Source organism: Pogoniulus pusillus, chromosome 33 (genome assembly GCF_015220805.1).
Source record: "Pogoniulus pusillus isolate bPogPus1 chromosome 33, bPogPus1.pri, whole genome shotgun sequence".
NCBI classification, from domain to species: Eukaryota; Metazoa; Chordata; class Aves; order Piciformes; family Lybiidae; genus Pogoniulus; species Pogoniulus pusillus.
In genome coordinates, this window is record NC_087296.1 from 3,561,048 (window position 1) to 3,585,350 (window position 24,303).

Here is a 24,303-nt window from a genome sequence, read left to right on the forward strand (position 1 = left end):
GATTAATAAAATCCCTGCAGGTGTTCAAGAAGCCTGGATGAGACACTTAGTGCCATGGTATAGTTGATTGTCTAGGGCTGGGTGCTAGGTTGGGCTGGATGAGCTTGGAGGTCTCTTTTAACCTGGTTGATTCTCTGATTCTATGATAAAGCTGGGGTGATTTCTTTTAGGCAGCTCTCTTGCACCTGTCCTTTTATAAACAATATCTGGTTTTCAGAGGTCCAAATTACTGCTCTTGCAAAAATCCAAGTGCAAACTCAGACCTGGAAATGCAAAGCCATATTAGAACAAAAATGCAGAGCTTGGCAAAGCATCTTATGCATAAAACCTGCACTTGGGCAGTGGAAGGAAAAGCTCAGTCCCATGACACAGGTACAGCAAGGACCTGAATCTTACTCAGTCTTGCAAGTGACTGAACAACCACCAGAAGACAGACGATGTGGCTTTTTTCTTCCCAACCTTGAAAGCAACCAATGAAGGAAGGAAAAACAAACCACCCCAAAAACCTTCAACAGGCAAGACAGTGAGAAACTGTGGTTAGAGCATGCACTCATTGTGAAAAGCTTCTCATGAAGTCTCTATTCCATTTTGCTAAGCTTCCAAAAACTTCTTTCAGCGTCTACAATGTGTGTCGGATAACATTTGGGCACTCTAAATGCATGAACTTCTGTGTTGACTGTTGATGGTCCTCCATATGCTATCATTGGAAGAATAAATACCCAAGAACATGTAGTATAATAATATGCAATATCTAAAGGTATTAACAGCTCTGGAAAAATAGGAATGGTGACAGTTGCAGAAGTAATCTGTCGACAGATGCAGAGGAATTATTAGGACACAGAGAGGTAGAACTTTTGTACCCATCCAAAGCCTAAGAAAGCATAACTGAGAACAGGATGTGCTCCAAGAACATGGCTTTCATCTGCTGGTTGGTGAGGTACTGTGGATTGCAGGCTGTTTTAAGGAGTTTACCAGAAGTAGCTGTGAAAAGTGAGCCTTTTTATCATCAGGCTCAGCACAGCCTACTGTAAATTCACATCTCCATTCCAAGTATTCAGAGTGTGCAGCTGGAAAAAAAACCCAACAACTAACTGAAAGCCTCCGGTTTTGGTGATCTACAAGTGAGGATCAGCATCCTGAAGTCGTAGTGAGAAGGTGTCTGGATGCAAATCAACTTGTGATTGTATCAAAAACTCAGGTGTATAAAAGATAAGACCTTATCACCGAGACAGCAGCTGCTGCGGGGGTGGTGGACAGACCCCCTTGGAGTATGCAATAAGGAATATGCACATTCTGCTCCGATAAGCCCACGAGGGGGGTGGTGTGGGTGGTGTGTGTGAACAGGTGAGGGGCAAAGGCCCACCCTGACGCCGGATCCCTGCAGGCATAGCCTCCTGGGGGCAACACCTGGAAGACACACATACTTAATAATGTGAAGGGCCATGGGGATAAAATGAACTGGATAAAAGCCCTGAGCTGTGGGGGAGAACATCACCGTGGACATCTCAGCCTGGAAGCAGCAGCCCAGGAATGTCTCTCCCACACCACCACCAAGAGAGAAGAAAAGAACTCCACTGAAAACACCAAAGGCTGGAAACATCGCAGGACTCGGCAACACCCTACCTTCTCCTCGGACTGAGGACAGCACAAGCCAGAGGGGTGGACTCTGGGACCTCTCTCTCTTTCTCTCCCTCCTCCTCTGGCCGAAGGTGGTGTAATAATTCCTTTCCTGGTCTCTCTCCAGTTTTCCTCCCCGCTCCTCCTCCCCCCTCTCCCTTCTGTTTCGTTTACTTTAGCCTTTAATACATAGCCTCGCTTTTGATATTTGGGCTCGTCCGTGCTTTAATGTCACACATGGGAGTGTTTTTTAGAAGTACCACATCTCTTTCCTCCTTCCAGACCAAGACGGAGGGGTGGGAATGCTTCAATTCACAGCCGAACCTTCAGCTGTTTGTCAGGAAAAGAGCAATGTCGGATTTGATCCTGAAGACCTTCTTTTTCGTCTTCTCACTGCAACCTGATGAAGACAATTTGCATGATTTGGGCTTGAAGATGCACTCTTCAAAGTCCCTTCCAATATTAAAGGAAATTCTGTTTATGTTGGGACTTTGGGATTAATCTTCTTGTCAGATTATTGAGCTGTCCTGTTATTGATCTTTTAAATTTAGGTAGTCAAACTCTGCTTTATTAGGATATATCTGAGAGTTGAGAAGTAGTCTTCCAGTGTTTCACTGAGCCAGAACAGTCTCAGGCAATATTCTGTTAGCAGGAGTTTAAAGTTTTTGTTAAAAGCTTAGTTTCTGGTAGTTTTAGAACTGAACTCTTCTAATTAGTGATATGTCTCTAATACAATAAACAGCTTTGCCTTGTTCACTTCACGTATCAGAAGGTGGTGGAGATTCAAAGCAGAATGTTTGTCTGGAACCAAATGTTTCAAAGAGCTCTGAGGCTACATGAGAGTGTGTAGACTTCCCCTTGCATTGCCTGGCTTATACCTACTGTGTGAGAGAACACTCTGAGATCCTGGCATTATCTCCCGTACTTGATGAGAGCTCAAGCATAGCAACTTGTTTGTAACAGAGCACGGTGAACAACACATAGAGATGATGTTGCCGGTGGTGACGAGGCACAGAAGGAGGGGAACCGCCTTGTTAAGCACCATCCTTTGGGGGTTACCTGTGGAATCACAAGTTAGTTTGCTCAAGTTTCAGAACTCACGGTAGTTTAAAATACTACAGGAAAAAGAGAAAAAATAAACGTCAGTTTCTTCTCATGCTTGCTGGTGGCGAGGCTGAGGCCAACCCTTGCGTTCCTGGAGTGCAAAGAACAGACTGAGCCCATGGCACGACTCTCTCTGCAGCTGACTTCTTGGTGCTGGCAGAGCCTTCTGGAGTGAGGTGCTGCCAGTCTGCGAAAATGACTGATCAGATCTGGGGTTTTATCCTAACATCAGTCTGATTCCTGCAGGCAGTGAGGGGAGTGGCATCACCTTCCCTTCACCGTGTCAGTGACCTTGCTGCTACAGATGGGCTCTAGGATCTTACAGACAAGTCTGGTTGCTCTCTCACCTTTCGATGCTGCTCTAACAGCTAAAAAAGAGGATGAACAATCCCAGTTTCTCCCTATTTTCAACGCCACGGGGGAGAACGTGCTGCGTGTCTCTAATCACTCTGCCATCTGAAGCAGGCGAGCGAGCGAGGCTCATTTTAGTCACGAAACGAGCAAAGGAGTTGTGCCCAACTTTTCATACGGAGAAATGTCAATGATTTAAAGCTCCAGAAACAGAGAATGTAAATCAGACATTGTTGCACACAAACCGAACTTATCTTTGACAGGCTAAACAAGAGATTTTTATGGGAAGCCTACTCATACCCACACGGAGTGCAGTTTATCTTTCCACTGCGGGGTTGTTTTTTTAGAAACAAAGCTGATTTTGAGGTGTGCAGTAGTCATAACGAGAGCCCCCGTGCAATTACAACTGTGACTAACGGAACAATGGACACCCCCGTACCGTACTCTATTGTATCGGGTAATTAGGGAGCGGGAAAGCACAACCCAGGAATAATCGATGCATCCCCCGCAGTGTGTACTGTAATCCAGCACCTCGTCGCTGCAGCGCGTCCCACCAAACCATTCATCCTCACCTCCCAGGAGCAGATACAGGGGAAAAACAGGAGCAATCAACCCTTAGCGCGGCAGAGAGCCCCGTCTGACCGGGCCGGAGACGGGATTGGCACTGAGGGGCAGTGCAGGGGCCCGAGCTGGCCAGAGAGGGGGAACGGCGGCGCATCCCCGCCCTGGAGGTGGGCTGCGGGGCACATGGGGCTGGTAGTGAGGTGGGGGTCGGTCTCTTCTTGCAAGGAACTAACGATAGGACGAGAGGAAATGGCCTCAAGTTGCATCAAGGAGAGGTTTAGGTCGGATATTAGGAAAATGTCTTTACTGAAAGAGTGGTCAGGCGCTGGAACAGGCTGCTCTAGGAGGTGGTGGAATCGCCGTCCTCGGAGGTGTTCAAAGAATGTGTGGCCATGGCACTTCGGGACACGGTTTGGTGGGCACGGTGATGCTGGGTTGACGGTTAGACTTGATGATCTTAGTGGGCTTTTCCGCACCTAACGATTCTGTGATTCTCTGCCTCTGCTCCCCTTCCCCATCCCGGCGTGGGGGGGGGGGGGGCGAGTGCGCACCGCCCGCCCCCTTCTCTCCGCTCCGCCCGATGCTCGCCCCCCTTTCCTCCCCCCCTCTCCCGGCTCCCATGGCGGGCAGCGGCGGCCGATTCGGTGTCGGTAAGCCCCGCCCGCCGGCAGGCCGAGGCCGGCCTCCCCCCTTCCCTCCGTCGCCCCCTCCGCGGCAGCCCGCCAGCAGCGCCACGGCAGGCGCGGGGCCGGCTCGCTCCGCGCTGCCTCTCGCCCGCCCGCCCGCCCGCCCCGCCGCCCCGCGCCGCTCCCATGCAGGCCGGCGGCGAGGCAGAAGATGGCTGACTCGCCGGGGCACCCGCGCCCCTGCCCGCCCGCGCCCCCCGCCCGCCCGCCGCCGCCACCGCCGCCACCGCCGCGCTCCCCCCGGGCCCTCCGCGGCGCCGCCTGCCACCACTGAGAGCCGCCGCCGCCGCACACCTCCCCCCCCACACCCCACCCCGCGCCCCTCCCGGCCCCCCCAGAGCACCAGCAGCCATTTCATCTCCACCACCAAGTAGGCGCAAAAAATGGCAGAAATGGAGAAAGAAGGGAGACCTCCCGAAAATAAACGGAGCAGGAAGCCGGCGCACCCGGTGAAGCGGGAGATCAACGAGGAGATGAAGGTAGGTGCCTGTGATGGGGAAGCGAGCGGGGGTGTCCCGTGTGTGTGTGTCTGTGTGTCCTGTGTCCCCCTCCCCGCCTCCGTGCATGGCAATGGAATAAGAAAGGATCTCTTGTCATTTTTTTTTTTGGTAGGATGCACTGAATGTGTCTCAGCTCCGCCTCCTGGGCTGAAAACAGAGACGAATTCACAGGCTGCAAAATCCTGTTCATTGACCAGCTCTGATTTATTTCTTTTCAAGAAATAACTCGCCCCTCGTTGGGCTTTTAAGCTTCTTGTGTGCCAGTGAGGAACCTTTTTGGTGCTTCCCTCCCCGCCTCCCCACCCCCCTTTTCTATAGCCACCCCCTCAGGTAGCTGGGAAGCCCTAAAGTTAGGAAAGAAAGGGACCTCTTTTAAACACTGTCTCTTTCTCTCTGTTGTTTTTTTTTTTTCCTCTTTTTTTCTTTCTTTTTTTTTTCCCTCCACATTTCCCAGTAGCCAGCTGCAACTGTGTAATTAAATTGTCAAAGTGAAACGCTGCGGTCTGAGCCGCGCAGCGCTCTGGCACCGAAGCGCGGAGACCCCTTTTCTCTCCTTGTCCCTCTCGCCTCCCCCGCTCCCTGCCACCGTGCTTGGCTTGGCTGCCCGCACCGCGGCGGAGGTGCTGGGCAGAGGTGGCGGTCCGAGGGCTGCTTTCGATGGATTTGCCATGCAGAGAGGCTGTCCTGCTTGATAGGAATCGCTGCCAGTTCAGCTGTGCACTGGAGGTAGCTCTTGAGGCGGCTGCTCCAGATGTTAGGATGGCTGCGATTGCACAAATCCCTTGTTTCAGGACTTCTTTTATCGTTGGGTCGCTGCTCCAGCCTTGACCGATCCTATTTTTTTTTGCGCCCGTTTCCCACGTCTGTTCTGTGTCTGTTTCGTGCCTGTTTGTTTTACGTCTTTAATTCACCGAAGTTGGAACCAGTGTATTGCAAGACTCCAGCTGAACTTGATGTTGTTGTTGTTTAATGCGCAGATAAAGTGACTAAACCAGCGTAGCCTGGCGATGAGATAAAGGCACTGGCATTTCATTTGGATTTGTCGTTTATTAAAAGGCTGATTGTAAGCGGGGCACTGCCACAGGTTCACACAGTATGCATGCCATCCAGGCGAGTGTATAAATACGCTTGATGCCTAGTGAAAATACCTTTGCTTTCTGGAGCATTGCTCTCACTGTGTAAAATTAAACAGGAATGCATGATCCCCCCCCTCCCCTCTCCCCTCTTTTGCACTCCACTGATTTCGGTTAGGTGCCCTTTTCCTGCCCAAGGCGGGCGTTCCTCCTCCTGCTGCCTGCCTGGCGAGGCTGTACACAGCTCACATCAGCTGGAAAGGTGGACAAGAGAGGTGTTAGGGGAACGAACAAAATAACGCCTCCCTGCAGCTCTCTGGAAACAAACTGTACTAGTTTCAAGCCCCGAGGAGCAACATTATTCTTTGGGAGATACATGACACATCCTATTTCTGGAGAGGGCTCTGTGCAGGCACCGGAGACTAAGAGTCATTGCTAGTTGTAATCCCACATAGTTCTGAGGGCTGCAGAGGTCTGTAGTATAGGGCATTGGCCCCTCAGAGCATCGCCTAATGCGATCTACATGGACTGCAGCTTTTAAGTTTCATAGGTTCTAGAATTACAAATTAGCTAATTTTAATCAAAACATGTGAAATGTTATCCTGGCTGGATATAAAGGCTGACTGTGCTGGATCCTCTGGGTTTGTTTTGTTTACTTTGGCTGCAGGCACACTCAGCGGTTTGGGAGATAGTTGTTCTTCTACAGTATAACAGATGTTTGTCTGAAAGGGTGAGGAAGAAACAAAAACAACATTGTGTGAAGGAGAAAAATTACACAATTTTCAGCTAATGCTTTGGTATTAAGCGCTGGTGTTAAGTTTTGCATAGAAGGTTTCTATTCTTCAGTCGTGGGTAGCTGCTTAAGGTTAGAAGCCTCAGGACTTCAGCTGAGAAACTAAAGGCGGGTAGGAGCAGCTTTTTGGAGCGATGTGACTTCTGGTCAAGGGTGAGATAGCTGATGGCAGAACCTTGTGCAAAAGGCAGGTTCATCTTTCAGTGCAAACTGTGCAGTCGTAGTAGGACAGTTGCCTGCTGTCTTCCAAGAAGGGGAGAGGGAGAAAAAAGCAGTTGGATTTTTGGTTGGTTGAGCAAGTTAAAACCTTGTGGCGATCAGTTACTCTTTTGCTTCAGCCAGGAATTCAGATGTCTACTTGTTCTTCATAAACCTGAGGGACACAAATAATGCAACAAATTGGTTACACTGTGCAGAATGTTTGCAGCCGAATGACAGGGGGAGCACAATGTGCCCTTGTGTAGGTTCCTATCTGTAATGTTCAAACAGGCTGACTGTTTCTCTTCATCTGAACTGCTTTCATCTGGACCAGTGTAAAATAAGCTCTGGTAAGTAATCACGGCAGAGCAGAAAGAAAGGAATGTATACAGCAATAGACAGCCTAAGCTGTAAAAACTGTAACTCGAGTATCAGCAGCAGATCAGATATCAAGGCTTTAAGGTAGGGGAAATGAAAGAGATGAAGGGGAGGAAAAGACAAGAGAGGGAATGGAAAAGTCAGCTTGGAAAGTGGAGGAGAAGTAGGAGGGCCCCCTCAGGGAAATTTGGCTCGGGGATTAGGGAATTTTATCATGGTGTACAGTGACCTACTCAGGTTTCAGCCCACGATGGATCAAATTGCCTCCCCTTGCTAGCAGAAAGAAAAAGAACTGGTGTATATGTGATTTTGGAGTTTTTTTCCCTCCCCCTTCATACAATAAAAAGGCCACTGGTACAAGTGTCTATTTTAAGTACAGCAAATACTATGAATGAGCAATAAAATTACCTCACCACTGAGACTTCCTTCAAGAGTTGCTGTTTGATGCAGTCAGATATTTACTTGAGAAGGATCACAACACCTAACTGCTTGGTTTGGTGTCTTCCAGCAGTAGTGTCACAGCTTGGTTCTAGCATGATTGGATGGATATTCAGGTTGTTTGCTCTTCCCTTGTGGCAGATGTTAGGTTGTATTTTGGTTGCTGCTAGCCTAACGTGCACGATGGTTGTAACAAATTGTAATCTGGTACAACATTGTATGCAGAAAGCACTTGACTCTGCATGGGTTTCTGATATTATATTTCACTGAAAAATACATTCAGGAGGAACTGCTTTGTTTTGCTGTGACCCTCATAGCCTCTCTTTCTTCTTCTCCCCTCCTCTCCCCCTTTAGTTATTTTTTTCTTTTGTTCTCTTTCCTCCCTCAGATATTTCCCATTTCTTCTTCCAGAGGCACCACTGTTCACCTTGTGCTTTGGAAGAAGAACAAGCAGTTACTCTGAAATGCAGTTCAGTGCCATTTCTTGCTCTCTGGTGGACAACACAGCACCTAATAGGTCCAAAGCTATCATAATTGGGGAAACCCAGTACTACTTTAAGACCAAAATACTTCTTGCAGTTTCATTGATGAAACCATTCATCAAGGCATGGTGAAGACTCTCCCATCCATCCCTCCTCAGCTTCTTTCCATTTGCCATCCTGCTGCCAGGCAGCAGTGCTGCTCAGGAGGAACAGTTAGGTGCTCAACCACGTTGTGAAGTGAAGTTAGGTCCAGCAAGTGGATTGCACTGGAAGTTCTGTGTCTCCACATGTCTCTGTCAGTTGAAAGGCGAGCAATTAATCTGTGCTGTAATTTCACATCCTGCTCCACGTGCCCGAGGAGTTTACCATCTATAAATATTCTCAATAACTAATTTGTATCCAAAATTGGGCTTCATTCCTAAAGCCTCGAGCTTAAGACAGTCCCATCTGTTACAGTTTAATAGTAAACTCATCAGAAGATCTTTCAGTTCAATGTTTTAATATTCCCCATTTGGCATTTAGAAGTACTACTGTCAGGAGGAGGAAAGTGGTGAATCAGGCATAGCAGCCCTGTGCCTGGAGCAAGCCAGAGCCCTCATAAGATTCCAAGGAAACTCCTCCCTTCTCTCCTGAAAAGCAGAAAATGTCTTTGAGAAAGTGGAAAAGCAGACAGACTTTATCAATTGTACTATTTCAGGAGGCTGAGGTGAGGGAGGGTTTTTTGCAGAGTCTGCCTGGAAGGAGTTTTGTGGGATGGCTGCAAAGGGAATGCTTCCTCAAAGTGGGTGTCACAGAACCGAGCCTGTATGTGGGAAATGAAAGCATGGAGAAATGCTGTTTTCTGACAGCATAAAGGTCTAACCATAACATTCAACACGGTGACAGCACAAATAAGGGAGGGCTGGTTGAAGGATAAAAAACAAGTTCCTATTGTGACTGATGAAGCATTTTTATTTCCTCGATGCAGTGCAAGTGGAAAGGGAATTTGTGGGGCTCTGCAGCGAGTGGATTATGCAGGCAAGGAAATGGAATGGAGCCACTGTGCTTCCTCCCAGATCTGAAATAAACATTCAGCAGTAAAACCTAGAAGCAAATGAGTCTGACAGACTCATTCTCCCCAGCGTTTCCTGCCTCCGTGTTTGCCAGGCCTCGTTCGGTGAAGCCAGGCCTTGCCCCCAGTGAATAAGGTTCACAGAGAAGGAGAGACAAGAGGTCTAAGATGGAAAGAGAAGCGTGGCTAAGCTTTAGAATGTGTTCATTAATGAAGGTTTGGGAGGATGATGCATTGCAACGTGAAAAAAATCAGGCTGTAGGTGTAGTGTTACGATGAAATGAATCCTAAAGCAGGAATAAATGTGATTGTGTTTTTACCACCAAGAGTGTAAGTCAGACTCATAAAGGAGAGAATCCAGGCTGGGCAGTCAACACACTCCTCTTCATCATTCCCATGAGTAGGAAGCAAATTCAAGTTAAAATACCAACAAGCGTAATAGATAGTTAGTTAGTTTTAGTTAGTTAGTTGTTAGTTAATCTTGACTCTTCCAGGAGAGAGGATATATTTTTGTATAGCACAAGAGCAGAGTCAAACCAGTTCAAACGTGCAAATTACATGTTGTCCTGCCATGGTGATAAGTGGTTTGGGATGTAGCAGGGGCAAAGTAAGAGCTGCTGTCCATCAGCAAGGGAGGGCTTTGGCAGTGTCTTGTGACTGGGGCCACTGGAGCATTTTTGGGCCAGTTTCTTTGGCAGAGATGAGCTGGTTGTGCTGCAGCTGTAGTGCTGTAATTTTGCAATGAAATCCACAGACCCTTACAAACTTCCCTTGAATTCAGTGGGATTTGGTCTGGGATCAAGCGTGCCAGGTTAGCAGTGTGACTGCTGACTTGGGATTCTATTGGTGGTGGGCAAGGTTTTCCCTGGTGTGCTGTTTCTTCACATCATCCCTCTGGCGGGTGATGAGGCTGAGGTGGAAGCTTCCATCCTGCATACCTTCCATATCATTTTGAGGAACAAGTCTGAAAGCAGGCATGAACTAGCTCAGTACCTCTGCTCTCCTCTTCCTGCAAAAGCTTGGGATTGCAGCTCCTCAAACATCCTTCAACTGGTCATCTAAACCCATCTTCAGATCTCCTCACTAGACTTTGACAGCTCTATCATCTCTCAGTTCAGCTGGTTCTTGACTAGCCTGCTTCATCACTGCTGCTTCTGCTCATCTGGCCCAGCTTCAGGTCCCACACTGCTTTGCTCAAGCACCATTGTTATAGTCATCATCCTTCCTTTAGCTGAGCTTTTGAAGCCTGTGCATCTTTTGGTGAGGCTCTACTCTGCACGTACAGGTTGTGTATTAATTGGCTTGCTTCCTTTCCTTAATTTCAGCAAGAACTGAGCTGTTTTGCCTCTTTTTTGTTTGTTTATTCCCCCCCCATTCACACAGACAAAAACTGTCTTGTCTCACCTCATCTCATTGTTGTGTTTTGGCTATTGCCACCATGGTGGTCTTTACAAGCCTCGTCTTGTACCATATCTGGGCTCCTGTTGAAATGGAAGAAGGGGGAGCACAGGAAGACAATAGCAGTCAGGTTCAGGGCCGTGGCTTCACCAAGCACATGGTCTTAAGTTGAGAGCTGGACTCAGTGATCTTAGAGGCCTTTCCCAGCTGAAATGATTCCATGATTCTATGCCCTGGGTGACCATTGTCTTGGCTGATGGGATGTTGGGCATTAATACAAATGAGTATTGTAGTCAGGAGTCTGAGGGAAGGTGATATCATAGTTCTGTGGACACCCATCCATGGAAGAAAACTGCTCAGCTTTGTCTACCAGCTTGCTAATGATGGGATCATCCTCTTGGTTTGCTGTCTATAAAGCACTGTGTAATGAAGTCCTGGCTGTTAGGCACTGAGAGAATAGGATTAAGAGTGATCAGAATCATTGTAGTAGGTAAAATGAATTATGAAGGAGAATGGCTGAATTGTGATAATTGGGCTTTGTTTCAGCATCCTTGCTGGGACTCACAGTGTTCAAAAGATACTTACTTTTGTCACTGCTAATATGCAACCTCATTGTTCTCTCATTGAAAAAGGAAAAACCTCAGTGATAACATGTCAGTGACACACATTTTTTAACAGTCAGTTCTCTGTGATGGGTGATTGCAGAATCAGAGCTGTTTCTTGTCATTCTAAGTGTTCGCTTTTGTGTGCCGCTCATCACGGACAGTAAAAACGAGACTTGAGAAGTCCTCTAGAGGACCCTTCCAACCCCAAAATTCCTATGATTGCATGGGGAGTAAGTGCTTGAGCTTTGTGCCATTACAAAGGCAAGCATCGCTTTGTCTAGATTCTGAGGAGCCATGCACATGTATGAATTGCCAGGAGGAAAATAAACATCTATACAGCCTTGCTTACGTATTCCTCAGCAAGCAATTAGAAATTACTCATTGCCCGAGTTGATCAACAGTGCAAATAGAACACAAAGCATCCACAGGAGGCAAATTTACAGCTACTCAATTAATTTGGTTGCATGGGGTTGAAGTCAGGAAGACTTTGTCAATTGGTCTGTACCTTGCTAGATTAGTCTCTGGGGCCGCATCTCCATAGTTGAAATTTAGCAGAGCAAGAGAAGCTGGCAGAGTTTGCCTCGAGGCCTCCATGGACCTCTTCAGGTCATTCTGGTTGAGCTAGAGTGGTGAGTTGCACTCCCAATCTCTATGTCACTTCATCGTTGGATTCCCAGGGGCTGGAGGCAGGCTTAGTGCGTTGAGGCTGTCAGTCCTGAGAGAGAACTTACCTAAAAAGCTAAAAACTAAGCAAAGCAACTTCAGAAGAACGTCCTGGTTTTGCTAGTATTTAAAATACTTAGAGCATCATTCAAATGAGAGTTTAAATAGAGGGTTTAGAAACGAGTGTAGGTGTTAGCCACCTTACACTGGGTTGTATTTGCCATTGCAAACTATAGTAGCGACATAGTACAGAAATAAAGGGCTGTCATACCTACAATGCTGACACTAGAGGTAGAGGTGGAACAATTGCAATGCAATTTGGGGCTGCACAGGACAGCCACAGGATCCAGGCTTGCAGCAGGAGGTCAAGGGAAAATGAAAAGGGAAAAAAGAAACCAAAAGGAAATTGATGCTCCAGGGGTCTGCGGTGGGGTTTTTGTTTTGCCTTTTCTGTTCTTGAAATGTGTGTTTGTAGCACAATGGCACAGATGTTACTCCTGGAAGAGTACAAATTGCTTGTGTTTATTGCTTATAGCTGCTCTACAGCTCTGCATGAGTGACAGGAACACCTATGCAATCTGGTGTGATGAATGAGCCAGGAGCGGTGCCGTGCTCTGGGGCAGAGTGCCTGCTGTAGCTTTGAATTTGGGAGCAATTATCATCTGATTGATTTTATTCCTTTATTTAGATGACTGGAGACTTGCTCCCTATTCACAACGAAGTCAGAGCAGTTGCTGGACAAGACCTAGCAACCTGCAAGTTTACCACGTACCATTTGTTTTGCATTGGGGTCAGACTGTCCTTATTCCTTTGCTGGTAGCCAGAGCTCGGAGAGATGGTGGTTGTCAGGAGCATTGTTTTAGCTGTCAAAATCCTTCACAGACATGAGGCTTGGAATTTGTTTTAAAAGAGTGATAATAAAAAAATGAGGAGACCAAACAGAAAGGCTTTGTCTGTGGGTTGCTTTTGGGTTGGTTTTTTTTTGGTTTTACAGTCATTCTACTACTTGAAACTGCTGTTTGCCATCACAATGATTCATTAGCTGATTTCTATGGTAGCTTCCTAGAACCACAAGCTGTAGAGCTCCATGGCACTGTCTGATTTCAGAAAGCTTTGTGTGATGGTTTGGGTGTTACCTGCCCCTCCCTTTAAGAAAAATCACCCAGACTAGACTTAGTGGCTGGAAATTAAAGAATGAGGCTTTATATTTACAGCTTTGCACAAGATACAAGCAGGTATTTACAATACATACAGCTAGATACAGTAATATACAAGTTAAAAAAGGTAATACCAAAACACAACAGCCCTCCCAGAAACCAGAGTCCCCAGGAGGGGCTCCCAACCACCCTTCCACCTCCTTTCCACCCCTCTACCTTATCCCAGACTGTGCCTTACGTTCAAGGTGAGTTTGGAGAATCGGCCAGGGGAGTTAGGAAGCAGATGGATTGGTTACCCAGACAGCAGGTTAGGGAGAGAAGGGAGGCAGCCAAAGCCAGAGAGCGACTCTGTTATCTGTCTGTGTTCTTGTTTTTGCCTGTGAGTGCAGCAGCCATCACCATTGTTTCCTTTTCACAGCCTGTCATCTAATTCCTCTCACTAAAATATCCCAGCCAGCTTCAAACTAGCACACTTTGTCTGGCTGCAGATGTAACCTACTCCACTAAATCTGGCCCAGGAATCAGCATTTTCTGCAGAAATAGTTTGGCCACCTGACCTGGAGGATGTGTTTTTATTAGCATTTGAGAGCTATGACAGTCGTGTTCCATGTTTTGCCTTTCCATTCGAATGGGAAACGTAACCACAGAGCTGCCTGGGACAGGTTTGAAAGTCCATGTGGCAAAGCTGAGAAAGGTTTCCTTAGGCAAACACAAGAGGTGTTTGTGTGAAGCGTGATGGCAAAATGCTTCCACGGGCAGGAGCTTTTCAGTGTTTTGACTACGTCAGGGCTTCTGGCTCTGAGGAGAAATGTCTTTGCCGTGATTGTGTTTGATTTGGTTCACGGGCACCTCAAGGAACTGTAATCGTGTCAGTGACCTGCTCCAGCTGAAGAGACTGCGGCGCGATAAGATTGATTAACTGTTGGCTTTCTGTTGTTCTCTTGCTGCAGCCTTAAGTATTTGATGGCAACACAGACAAGTTTGTGTGACGAATGCACGTTAGGATCTTCCTGGCGTTGGGTGCTGGAGCAAAAGTCATAAATAACTCTCCTTTTCGTTCTCTCGAAATTACAGCCCTGCGAGCCTCTGTCAGAACCGCGCCTGTCACTCACAGCTTTAAATGCGTTCCACTTGGTGCACTTGGCTTATGAAATGAGCATTAGTCTCTGAGGGGGTGGGCCAGGCCTGACACTTCCTCCTGTAGCACACACAGGCTTCGATTTATGCAGCCCTCCCTCCCTTCCAAATGCTTATTGATTACATAAATAAGTAGGCGATTTTTCTCTTTCAGAACTTCGCAGAGAACACTATGAATGAGCTCCTTGGCTGGTATGGTTATGATAAGGTTGAATTGAAAGATGGAGAAGATATTGAATTCAGGAACTACTCGGCAGATGGGGAAAGCCGCCAGCACATTTCTGTTCTCAAAGGTAATGAGACTTCGTGTTTCTGTGTTCATGCAAAGAGGGATTAGTATCTCAACCTGTCTGAGCTGGCGCGGATTGGGGAGCGTGTTCTGCTGCTTGCTCTGTGGTTGGCTTGCACCAAAATACCAGAGAGTGCCTGCTAGTATGAGGAAGCCAATAGAGTGCGAGGAAAATCACTTAACAGGATTGCTGTTAGCAGGCACTTAGTGATACATCTTCACAAACAATACCTGTTGTGAGTCAGGACCCGTGGTACCAACAACCCGCTCGCAGCTGGAGAAAAAGGGAGCACTTTCTTAGCACTGTGGCTTCAAAGAACTCTTCTGCTTTCAAAACTAAGGCTTTTTGACATCTGGCTTTTTAGAATGCTGAAGGGTTTTGAGCCGGAATAGTCACAACAGGTAGGAATGAGTGTGGAGGTTCACAAAGGACTCCTCATCCACGTTTGTACTACGCTGTCTTCTGCAAGCAGGAGTCCTGCAGGAATGGGATTTGTTTGGGGCAGTAACTGGATCTTCACGATTCAAAGTGTGAAGGATGGGATCCAGTCTGTTCAGCCTTTCAGCTGCTGCCTTCTGACTCCACAGTCACAGGGCGTGGGTAGGGACTTGTCATCAGAGCGAGGGGCAGGAAATTGCTGCATCTTGCCTTATGCCACAAGAGTTCTGCAAAGATGAGGGGAAAAGGAAACTGCAGCAGCTTTTACGCTCTTGCACTGCTGCTTCTCACCGCCGTTTGCAGCCAGCAGTGTTTGTGTTTTCCTTCTGATGGCCAGCAGCAGCACTGTGTCAGTGAGTGCTGCACTGAGTAGATACCAGAGTAACCAGCTCTGAAGGAGAGATGGCTAGAAAAAAGGTGGGGAAATTAGAGGTAAGGTAAAACAACCAATTTCTGTCAAAATGCAATGTTTGCAGCTTGTCAGTTCTGTAGTGATGCTGGTGATCAGTGTTTATTTCTCATGGAAAATGCAATGTCATTAAGGCACTTGTGAGGGGTCTTGTTGCTGTGTGGTCTGTGTGATTCATTTCTTTATGTTTTCACCAATAGATCTTTTATTGAATGTTTTGTGGCCTTATGAAATTTGCTACATGCTGTTTTTTATAGGCACATGATACAAATCATGTTTTATGTGCCAACAAGAACCTGTGATAGGCAGAAAATGTTGGTGTATACAGTCTGTGGGAAGGAAAAAAGTGTGGGTTTTGTTCTGACAGGTGGGAGGAGAGGGAAATGATAGGAATTGAGCCTTGCCCCATCCCTAGCTGAGGTGCATTAGAGAAATCCCTACAAATAAGAATCCTGAGGTGGTTTGGGATTGAAGAATTAGGATAATAACTGTCATCATTTCATGCACACTGTGCTGTGATTTTGATGTCTTGTTCCTTTTTAAAGATCCTTTCCATAACTACTCCTCATATGACTGGCAGGGAATTAGGAATTCTTTTAGGGTTTGGGTTATGCTTCCTGCATTGGCGAAGTCACAGCACGCTGAGTGTGACCACTGTGCAAACAGCAGAAGCAAAGGACAGGAACAGGGTGTCATTGCTTAAATTGGGCATCTTAAGGATCCCAAGTTAGGTGGGAATGTTGATCTACTTGAGAGTAGGGAGGCTTTATAGAGAGGATTAGATTGGATCAGTAGGATGAGGTCAATGAGATGTGCTTCAACAAGGCTAAGTACCAGGTCCTGCACTTGGGCCACAACAACCCCAGGCAGTGCTACAGGCTTGGGGAAGAGTGGCTGGAAAGTTGTCCAGCAGAAAGGGACCTGGAGGTTCTAAATGAGAAGTGGCTGAATATGAGCCTGCAATGTGCCCAGGTGGCCAAGAAATGCAGTGGCATCCTGGCTTGGATCAGCAATGGTGTGACCAGCAGTAGGGAGGTGATTGTCCGCCTCTACTTGGCATTGGTGAGGCCACACCTTGGGCACTACCTTCAGTTTTGGGCAGCTCAGTACAAGACAGACATCGAGGGGCTGGAGTGGGTGCAGAGAAGAGCAACAAAGGTGGTGAAGGATCTGGAAAATGAGGCTGCTGAAGAGTGCCTGAGGGAGCTGGGGCTGTTTAGTGTGAGGAAGAGGGGAGACCTTATCACCCCCTGCAACTACCTGAAAGGACTATGGAGAGAGGTAGGTGCTGGTCTTTTCTCACAGGTAACTAGTGCTGGGACAAGAGAGAATGACCTCAAGCTGCACCAGGGTAGGTTTAGGCAGGACATTAGTTCTCTAGTTTTTTTTACTGAGTGGGCAAGCATTGGAACAGGCTGCCCAGTGAAGGGGTTGAACCATCACCATCCCTGGATGTGTTGAAAGGTTGTTTAGATGTGGCACTTAGCAATATGGTTTAGTGGTGAACTTGGTAAGAGTAGGGTTAATGGTTGGACTTGACGATCTCAAGGGTCCTTTTCAACCCAAATGATTCTATGAGATGCATGACAAAATAATCCCACCTTTTGGATTAAAAACCAAACCAAAAAACCCCAACCCACCACCATCCCTGAGCTTACAAAAACAATGAAGCATTTCTGGAGAGCACTGGAAAGTGTCCATTGCTTAAAAGGGAAAATATCTGGAGGTTTTTGCACTTTGCTTCTATTAGGCTAAGTAATGTAATGAACAGACTGGTGAAAGTATGCAAGAGCATTCAAGAGACCTATTTGTCATGCTGTACAATGCATTCTTTGTCTCTTACAGAAAATTCTTTGCCAAAACCAAAATTACCTGAGGACAGTGTTATTTCACCCTACAACATCAACCCGAGCTACCCAGGGCTTGCCACGGGAAATGGACTTTCAGACTCACCAGCAGGGTCGAAGGATCATGGGAATGTACCTATTATTGTCCCATTAATTCCACCACCTTTCATAAAGCCACCAGCAGGTAAATGCCAATGAACATTTCTAAGTGCTTGCTGCCAGTGACATGTGTTGAGGTTGCCTGATCTTGGTGTCTTTGTAAGAGGGTTGTTTAAAAACCAGGGCAAGGGGTTTGAAAATGGAGTGTGGAAGTGACTTTGGTTGTTAGTGCTCTCAAATAACTCCTGCTAACGCTGCCTTGTGCTGCCTGTGACACTCAGCCTGCTGCTTTATTCTCTCAGCACCTCAGCAATATCTGCTCCTAGGGAAAAAAAATGCTTCTGATGAATAAAGACTTTAACTAAATTAATGGAAGATGATTAAATTAAAAACAGGCTCCACAAAAGAAACAGTGAAAGAGACAAAGCCATCAAATCAATATCTTGTCTTTGCAGCAGGTTAAGAAGCTCATCCTGGGAAAACTGTCTCTTGATTCCCATTGAAATCCCTGGATGTTGTCTCTTGAGGGTTTAATGTGATCTTGCCTCTACCCAGGAGACTGAGCTGAGATGTTTTACATTTTCATTAGATTTTTATCAGGAGAGATTTCATAACACTGCCATTCTTTGGGGTTTGCAGAAAGAAATGATTTATGCCACACTGTAGGCTGCTCACCATCACCTGTGAAAGCAGCTCTTAAGGCTGAAGCAGGGTGATGAATTGCTCTGTTGTTGTTTGCTGCTGTGCAGTGTGGTAATTGGGGGATTTAGAGAGGAGCAGACTCAGTCCTGCTTCTGTGGATGTCTCTGTGTGTCATTCTGGGTGCTCTTGGCCAGGAGTACTGGGTGACCTGCAATACCTGCTGAGGAATGGTAGCTCTCTGCACCATTTAGCTTGGATAAAGTGTCCTCACTGTGTCTGGGGACACTTCTGCAGTGGCAGAACAACTTGTAACATCAGGAGTTCTAGATGGTCAGCCCTGCCCCCTGGTACAGTGACTAAAGCTGACCATGAAGTGCTGATCTTTACCATGTGGGTAGTAGAACGTGTCCAGAGAAAGGCCACGAGGATGAGCAGAGGGCTGGAACACCTCTCTTATGAGGAGACACTGAGGGAGTTGGGAGTGTTCAGTCTGGAGAGAAGGCTCTGAGGTGACCTTACTGTGGCCTTTCAGTATCATAAGAGGGCTGCAAGAATGCTGGGGAGAAACTTTTTAGGATGTCAGGTAGTGATAGGACTGGAGGGAATAGAACAAAGCTAGAAATGGGTAGATTCAGACTGGATGTTAGGAAGAAGTTCTTCAGCATGAGGGTGGTGAGACCCTGGAATGGGTTGCCCAGGGAGGTGGTGGAAAGCTCACCCCTGGAGTTGTTTAAGGTCAGGCTGGATGAGGCTCTGGCCAGCCTCATCTGGTGTGAGGTGTCCCTGCCCATGGCAGGGGGCTTGGAACTGGCCGATCCTTGTGGTCTCTGATTCTCTGATTCTGTGATTCTATGATTCTGTGGTAGAACACTGGAACAGGTTACCCCCAGGGAGGTAGTTGAGGCCCCATCTCTGGAGGTGTTCAAGGTGAGGCTTGACAGGACAACCTGATCTAGTCCCTGCTGACTGCTGGTTGGACTAGATGACTTTTGAAGGTCCCTTCCAACCCAGACCATTCTATGATCAGCCCAAGGAAGTGTTTGCCTGTTGATAGTCATGTGATAGACTACAGTTGCCCCTCCCAAGTGGTTTTGATGTCATTGAGTTTTATGTCTAAAGAAGTATCCTAATGAATAATTTTTGAATGCTCCTCAATCCACATTCCATGCCAAAGACTTTTCATCTATTTTATATGCTATTTGCTAATTACCAAAGCTATTTGGGCCCATTCCTGTAGCCTTTACACAGCTAAAGATCTCAGGCCATATGGGCTGGATCCTAAGCTGTTGCTGATTTGGCCCTAAAGCTTTAATCAAGGGCTTGTGCCATCCCAAGCTATTTTCTCCTCCAATCTGAGTCATGAATGAATCCAGAATGCTGAATTTGTGTTGCTCAAGCACAAGGCTATAACCTGCATTGTGCAAACTGCCACAGACTGCTGCGTTTTTATGACATCAAACAAGCAGGAGGAGATGGAACTATGAAGTAGAAAAACAAATTACTGCAACAGTAGTTAAGTGGACACAGGGGAACCTTGGCTAAGGCAACTGCCTTCTGTTCTTTGCTCATCCACATACCACATGTGAGTGGTCCTGAGTTCAGAGTACTGCTGAGGGTAATGTGCAGGGGAAGCTTCTCACAAATATATTCCAACTTGATGCTTTTAATTTGTTTACCCTCATGACATTCAACAAGGCCAAGTGTAAGGTCCTGCACCTGAGTGAGCACAAACCCAAGCACAACTCCAGGCTGGGTGGGGAATGGCTGAGAGCAGCCCTGAGGAAAAGAACCTGGGAGGTCTGGGGTGATGAAAAGCTCAACAGGAGCCTGCAGTGTGAGTGCAGCCCAGACACAACCCGGTGCTGGGCTGCAGCAAGAGCAGTGTGGGCACAGGGCAAGAGAGGGGATTCTGCCCCTTGGCTCTGCTCTCCTCAGACCCCACCTGCAGTCCTGGGTGCAGTTCTGGAGCCCCCAGCACAAGCAGGACATGGAAGTGTTTGAGCCAGTCCAGAGGAGGCCACAAAGATGCTGAGAGGGCTGCAGCAGCTCTGCTATGAGGACAGGCTGAGAGAGTTGGGGCTCTGCAGCCTGCAGAGAGAAGGCTTTGAGGAGACCTTGGAGTGGCCTTCCAGGATCTGAAGGGGGCTACAGGAAGGCTGGGGAGGGACTACTGACAAGGTCTTGTAATCCTGGGACAAGGAGGAATGGGTTTGAACTGGCAGAGGGGAGATTCAAACTAGATGAAAGGGTTCTTTGCAGTGAGGGTGGTGAGACACTGGCACAGGTTGCCCAAAGTGGTTGTGGTTGCTCCCTCCCTGGAGGTGTTCAAGGCCAGGTTGGATGAGTCCTTGAGTGACCTGTTCTAGTGAGAGTTAGAAGTGGATGAGGTTTGAGGTCCCTTCCAACCCAAACCATTCTATGATTCTATAATAATGGCTGTTGTTGTTTCACTTGCAAAGGGGATATGAGCACATTCCTTTCTCTGACTTTACCCCATGACCATGGACAAGCCCTAGATCACCAGGACTTCTGAGCAGATGAGCACATTCATCTCACCTTTGCTTCAGTTTGGGAGGACTGGAGGGGGAGGAGAACCACAGCCTTTGTGGGATTTGCAGCAAGCATTGCCAGTAATTGTTTTGTTTTATCTCAAGGCGTAGGTACTCAAGTCATGATCACCCCAGAGAGCCTGGCAAGAAGCAACTGGTGAATGCAAGTAGAAAAGGGAGTACAAAGGAGCCAGGAGAGCCAGCGTGTCAGGCAGTGGTCTTGGCACTGCACTTTGACACTGTTTTGTGGGCACTACATGAAAGCAGAAAACTTCAGAGTGATACAAAACCAGATAAGAGTAACTCGAGGGATGTTCTCTCAGAGCCACTCATAAGCACAGGGGATGACTTTGGAAACAGCACAAAAATGCTTTGAGTTGAGAAGGCAAATGAAAGAGACTCACATCACAAATTCCTAAAGCAGAAAGTCAGCATTTGCAGCATGAGGGAGAAACAGGCTGTGGCTGACCTGCCACAAGAGCAGAAGCAGTTGGTGTTTGTTTGGGCTGATGAATGAAGAAAGAGTCCATGAGAAAGCCTCAAGGTTAAAATGCTGGACAGAGAAAAGAACTTTTGCAGTGCACTTGGAGTGGATGTGTGTGGGACAAGGTTATGTTGCAGGCTAGAGAGAAAACCTGGTAGTGATAGACTGAGATGCTGAGAATGAGGATGAATCCCAGAGAAAAATCTGCAAGGTTTAAATACAGCTCCAAAGAGAATGGCCATAGGTGAAAATGATATCTAAATCATGATCCTGAAGGGCAGGAAAGATGGGGTGGTTCACTGTTACTGAGCAAATAATATGGAGTGAGCACTTGAAGAGAAATTATTAGACTTTAATTCTTGCTGTATTGATTTTGAACTGAAGGATCAGCGCTAGTAAAGAAGTGTCAGAGAGACAGGCTGAGTTACTCACTTGGACAGGAGAGCAATGGGCTGAAGAAGAAAAGCAGATCCAAGAAACAGTCACAGTGAATTATTAGCTGAATAGTTTTGCAGATAAGATTCTATACAGATAAGAGGGAGAGGAGAAAGAGCAGAGTGCAGGGGATGCTCACAAAAGCCTGAAGGGAGAAACAGGAAGGATCTTGTGCAGTGTGCACTGATGGAGCAACTGCAGAGGTGCAAAAAATCCAAAACACTGGGGGAGGACAGAGTCAGAAGCCAAGGCAAACAGGCTTTCCAAGGAGGCAGATATGATTCTTGGTATCTTGGCAGCTCAGGAAGGAGGAGGAAGGAGTAGTGATCCTGAGCTATGCCTAGGAAGCACTCATTTAAAGATTGGAGCAGGTTAGGTCTTCCTTGAGCCCGCTGGGAAACTTTGAACAGTGTCCTTTCTGCAGTAATATTTTGTGTGAGAAGCTCACAAAATTACATAGAAACAGCAAGGGACAGAAGTGCAATAGTCAGGAATGGTCTGGAAATATGAATCCCAGCACAGCTGTGCAGGGTATGTGGCTGTAGCATGCAAACATCCTGACTGCTGTCCTGTAGCCCTCCCTGATAGGGTAGATCTGAGAGGGCACTTGGGGTGACTCTGCCCTTTCACTCAGACAAGTCTGGACGGCTGTCATTACATGGGATGAAGGGAGGCTAAAATCAAGACTAGTTAAAGAAGAATGCAAAAAATCCTTCCAGTGCAGGTGAGAACATGCTGCCTCCTTCCCCTGGCACCTGCTGCAGGCTGTGGTGTCTCCATTTCCCTGTTTCTTTAGGAGTTTGGTTTACCTTCTCTTGTGATCCTTATGGCAGTACCTTGATAGGAGAGGTACAGCTGCTTGTTGGTCTGGCCTTTGAGCATGAGTGTTGGCAATACCCTTCCCTTTCCTGCCTCCTTCTGTGCAAGTGATGCACAGAGTGTGGCTGCTGTTGTAAGCATCCCAAACAAGAGCTAGCTCCCTGCCATGCTGTGCTGCAAGGGGAGGTTGTTGCCATGGGACATGTGGAAGAGGAGGCAAAGCAGAGGATGTGAGCAGCTGACTAAGCTCTCCCCACAGGGGACAGAAGTACAAGGGAAAAAAAGTGCTCCAGACCCCACCTGGAGTCCTGGGTGCAGTTCTGGAGCCCCCAACACAAGGAGGACATGGAACTGTTGGAGACAGTCCAGAGGAGGGCTGCTCAGGGATGCTCAGAGGGCTGCAGCAGCTCTGCTCTGAGGACAGGCTACAAGAGTTGGGGCTCTTCAGCCTGCAGAAGAGAAGGCTTCAAGGAGACCTTGGAGTGAACTTCCAGTATCTGAAGGGGGCTACAGGAAGGCTGGGGAGGGACTGCTGACAAGGTCTTGTAATGACAGGACAAGGAGTAGTGGGTTTAAACTGGCAGAGGGGAGTTCTGGTTGGAGGTGTCCCTGCCTACGGAGGGTTGGAACTGGATGAGGTTTGAGATCCCTTCCAGCCTAAACCATTCTATGATTCCCAAAGTTTTCACAAGAAAATGAGTACATCTGGGGTAGGAAAAGGGATTTAAATCCCCCCACATGCAGATCAGTGCCACTGCATAACATTTGGCTCAGTGATTTCCACATCATACTGATCTGGGCTGTGGCAAAAGTTATCAGAAACTTGTGACAGTGAAGGAGTGGGATGGGCTGCAACAACTGTATCTGGTGAGGGAAAGCATCTTAAAGGAGGAGCAGAAGCATCTCCAGTGCTGACTGCCTTGTAAAATAGTGATTTAAGCTGGCCAGGAATGTCATGTTCTAATAGTGGAGCAAGTCAATGGCTGTGTTCCTGAAAGGAACAAGTGGGTTTCTGTGTTCCAGCTTAACAGAACTTTGGAACTAAAACCTACAGGAGTTTTTGTGTTGCACCTGTAACTTGCTGCACCACGTGGGGCAAAGCAGAGTCCCTGAGTTCCTTGTGAATGCTCTCAAGCAAACTCTCTCAGTATTTAAATTGTGTTGAAGGAACTGAGAAGCACAAAAGGTGTTTTAAATGGTAGTTAGCAGGGCAGTAAAAATGAATTCCAAGCTCATCTGTCTAAATTCACTGAGGAATTAGTTCTATGACTACATTACTGAGAGGTCTGATTCCAGGCAGAACCCAGTGGCAGTTTACCTTAAATACAGACCATATTATCAAATCTAATTAAGTCTCTACATTGAGGAGACTTTTGTTTTACTATGCTCTGGATCCTTCTTTGGTGTCTCCTGAATGTTATTCTGGTTGTTGAACAGCATTTTACAGTTTCTCTAACTGCAGGTTTAGCTCTCTAATAAAGAGCATTGACACAGATCCTTTAACACTGCTTTTATAGAATCACAGAATCAGTCAGGGTTGGAAGGGACCACAAGGAGCATTCAGTTCCAGCCACCCTGCCATGGCCAGGGACACCCTACCCTGTTTAAGGCCAGCCTGGCCTTAAACACCTCCAGCCATGGGGCCTCAACCACCTCCCTGGGCAACCCATTCCAGGCTCTCACCACTCTCATGCTGAGCAACTTCCTCCTCATGTCTAGCCTGAATCTCCCCACCTCCAGCTTTGCTCCATTCCCCCCACTCCTGCCACTCCCTCACAGCCTCAAAAGTCCCTCCCCAGCTCTTTTGTAGGCCCCTTTCAGATACTGGAAGGCCACAAGAAGGTCACCTTGGAGCCTTCTCTTGTCCAGACTGAACAGCCCCAACTCTTTCAAATTACTTAACTCCTTTTCAGTTTGAAACATCATCTAATTTACACTGATCATAGGGCTATTAGTGCTTGGGGTTTAAAATCATAGAATCATAGCATTAACCAGGTTGGAAGAAACCTCCAACATCATCCACCCCAACCTAGCACCCAGCCCTAGACAATCAACCAGACCATGGCACCAAGTGTCCCAGCCAGGCTTTGCTTCAA

General features: G+C 47.2%; 1 protein-coding gene across 2 annotated transcripts in view; it reads left to right on the forward strand.

The window, feature by feature from the left end:
- The first annotated feature begins 4,578 nt into the window (after nucleotides 1-4,578).
- The window catches only part of SOBP (sine oculis binding protein homolog), a 127,733-nt gene continuing 108,008 nt past the window's right edge, over nucleotides 4,579-24,303 (forward strand). For both annotated transcript variants that reach the window (XM_064170416.1, XM_064170417.1), the window contains exons 1-3: nucleotides 4,579-4,801; nucleotides 14,350-14,488; nucleotides 17,178-17,363. In XM_064170416.1, coding sequence (XP_064026486.1) covers nucleotides 4,706-4,801; nucleotides 14,350-14,488; nucleotides 17,178-17,363 — 421 coding nt within the window. In that variant the 5' untranslated portion in view covers nucleotides 4,579-4,705. The remainder of the gene's footprint in view (nucleotides 4,802-14,349; nucleotides 14,489-17,177; nucleotides 17,364-24,303) is intronic.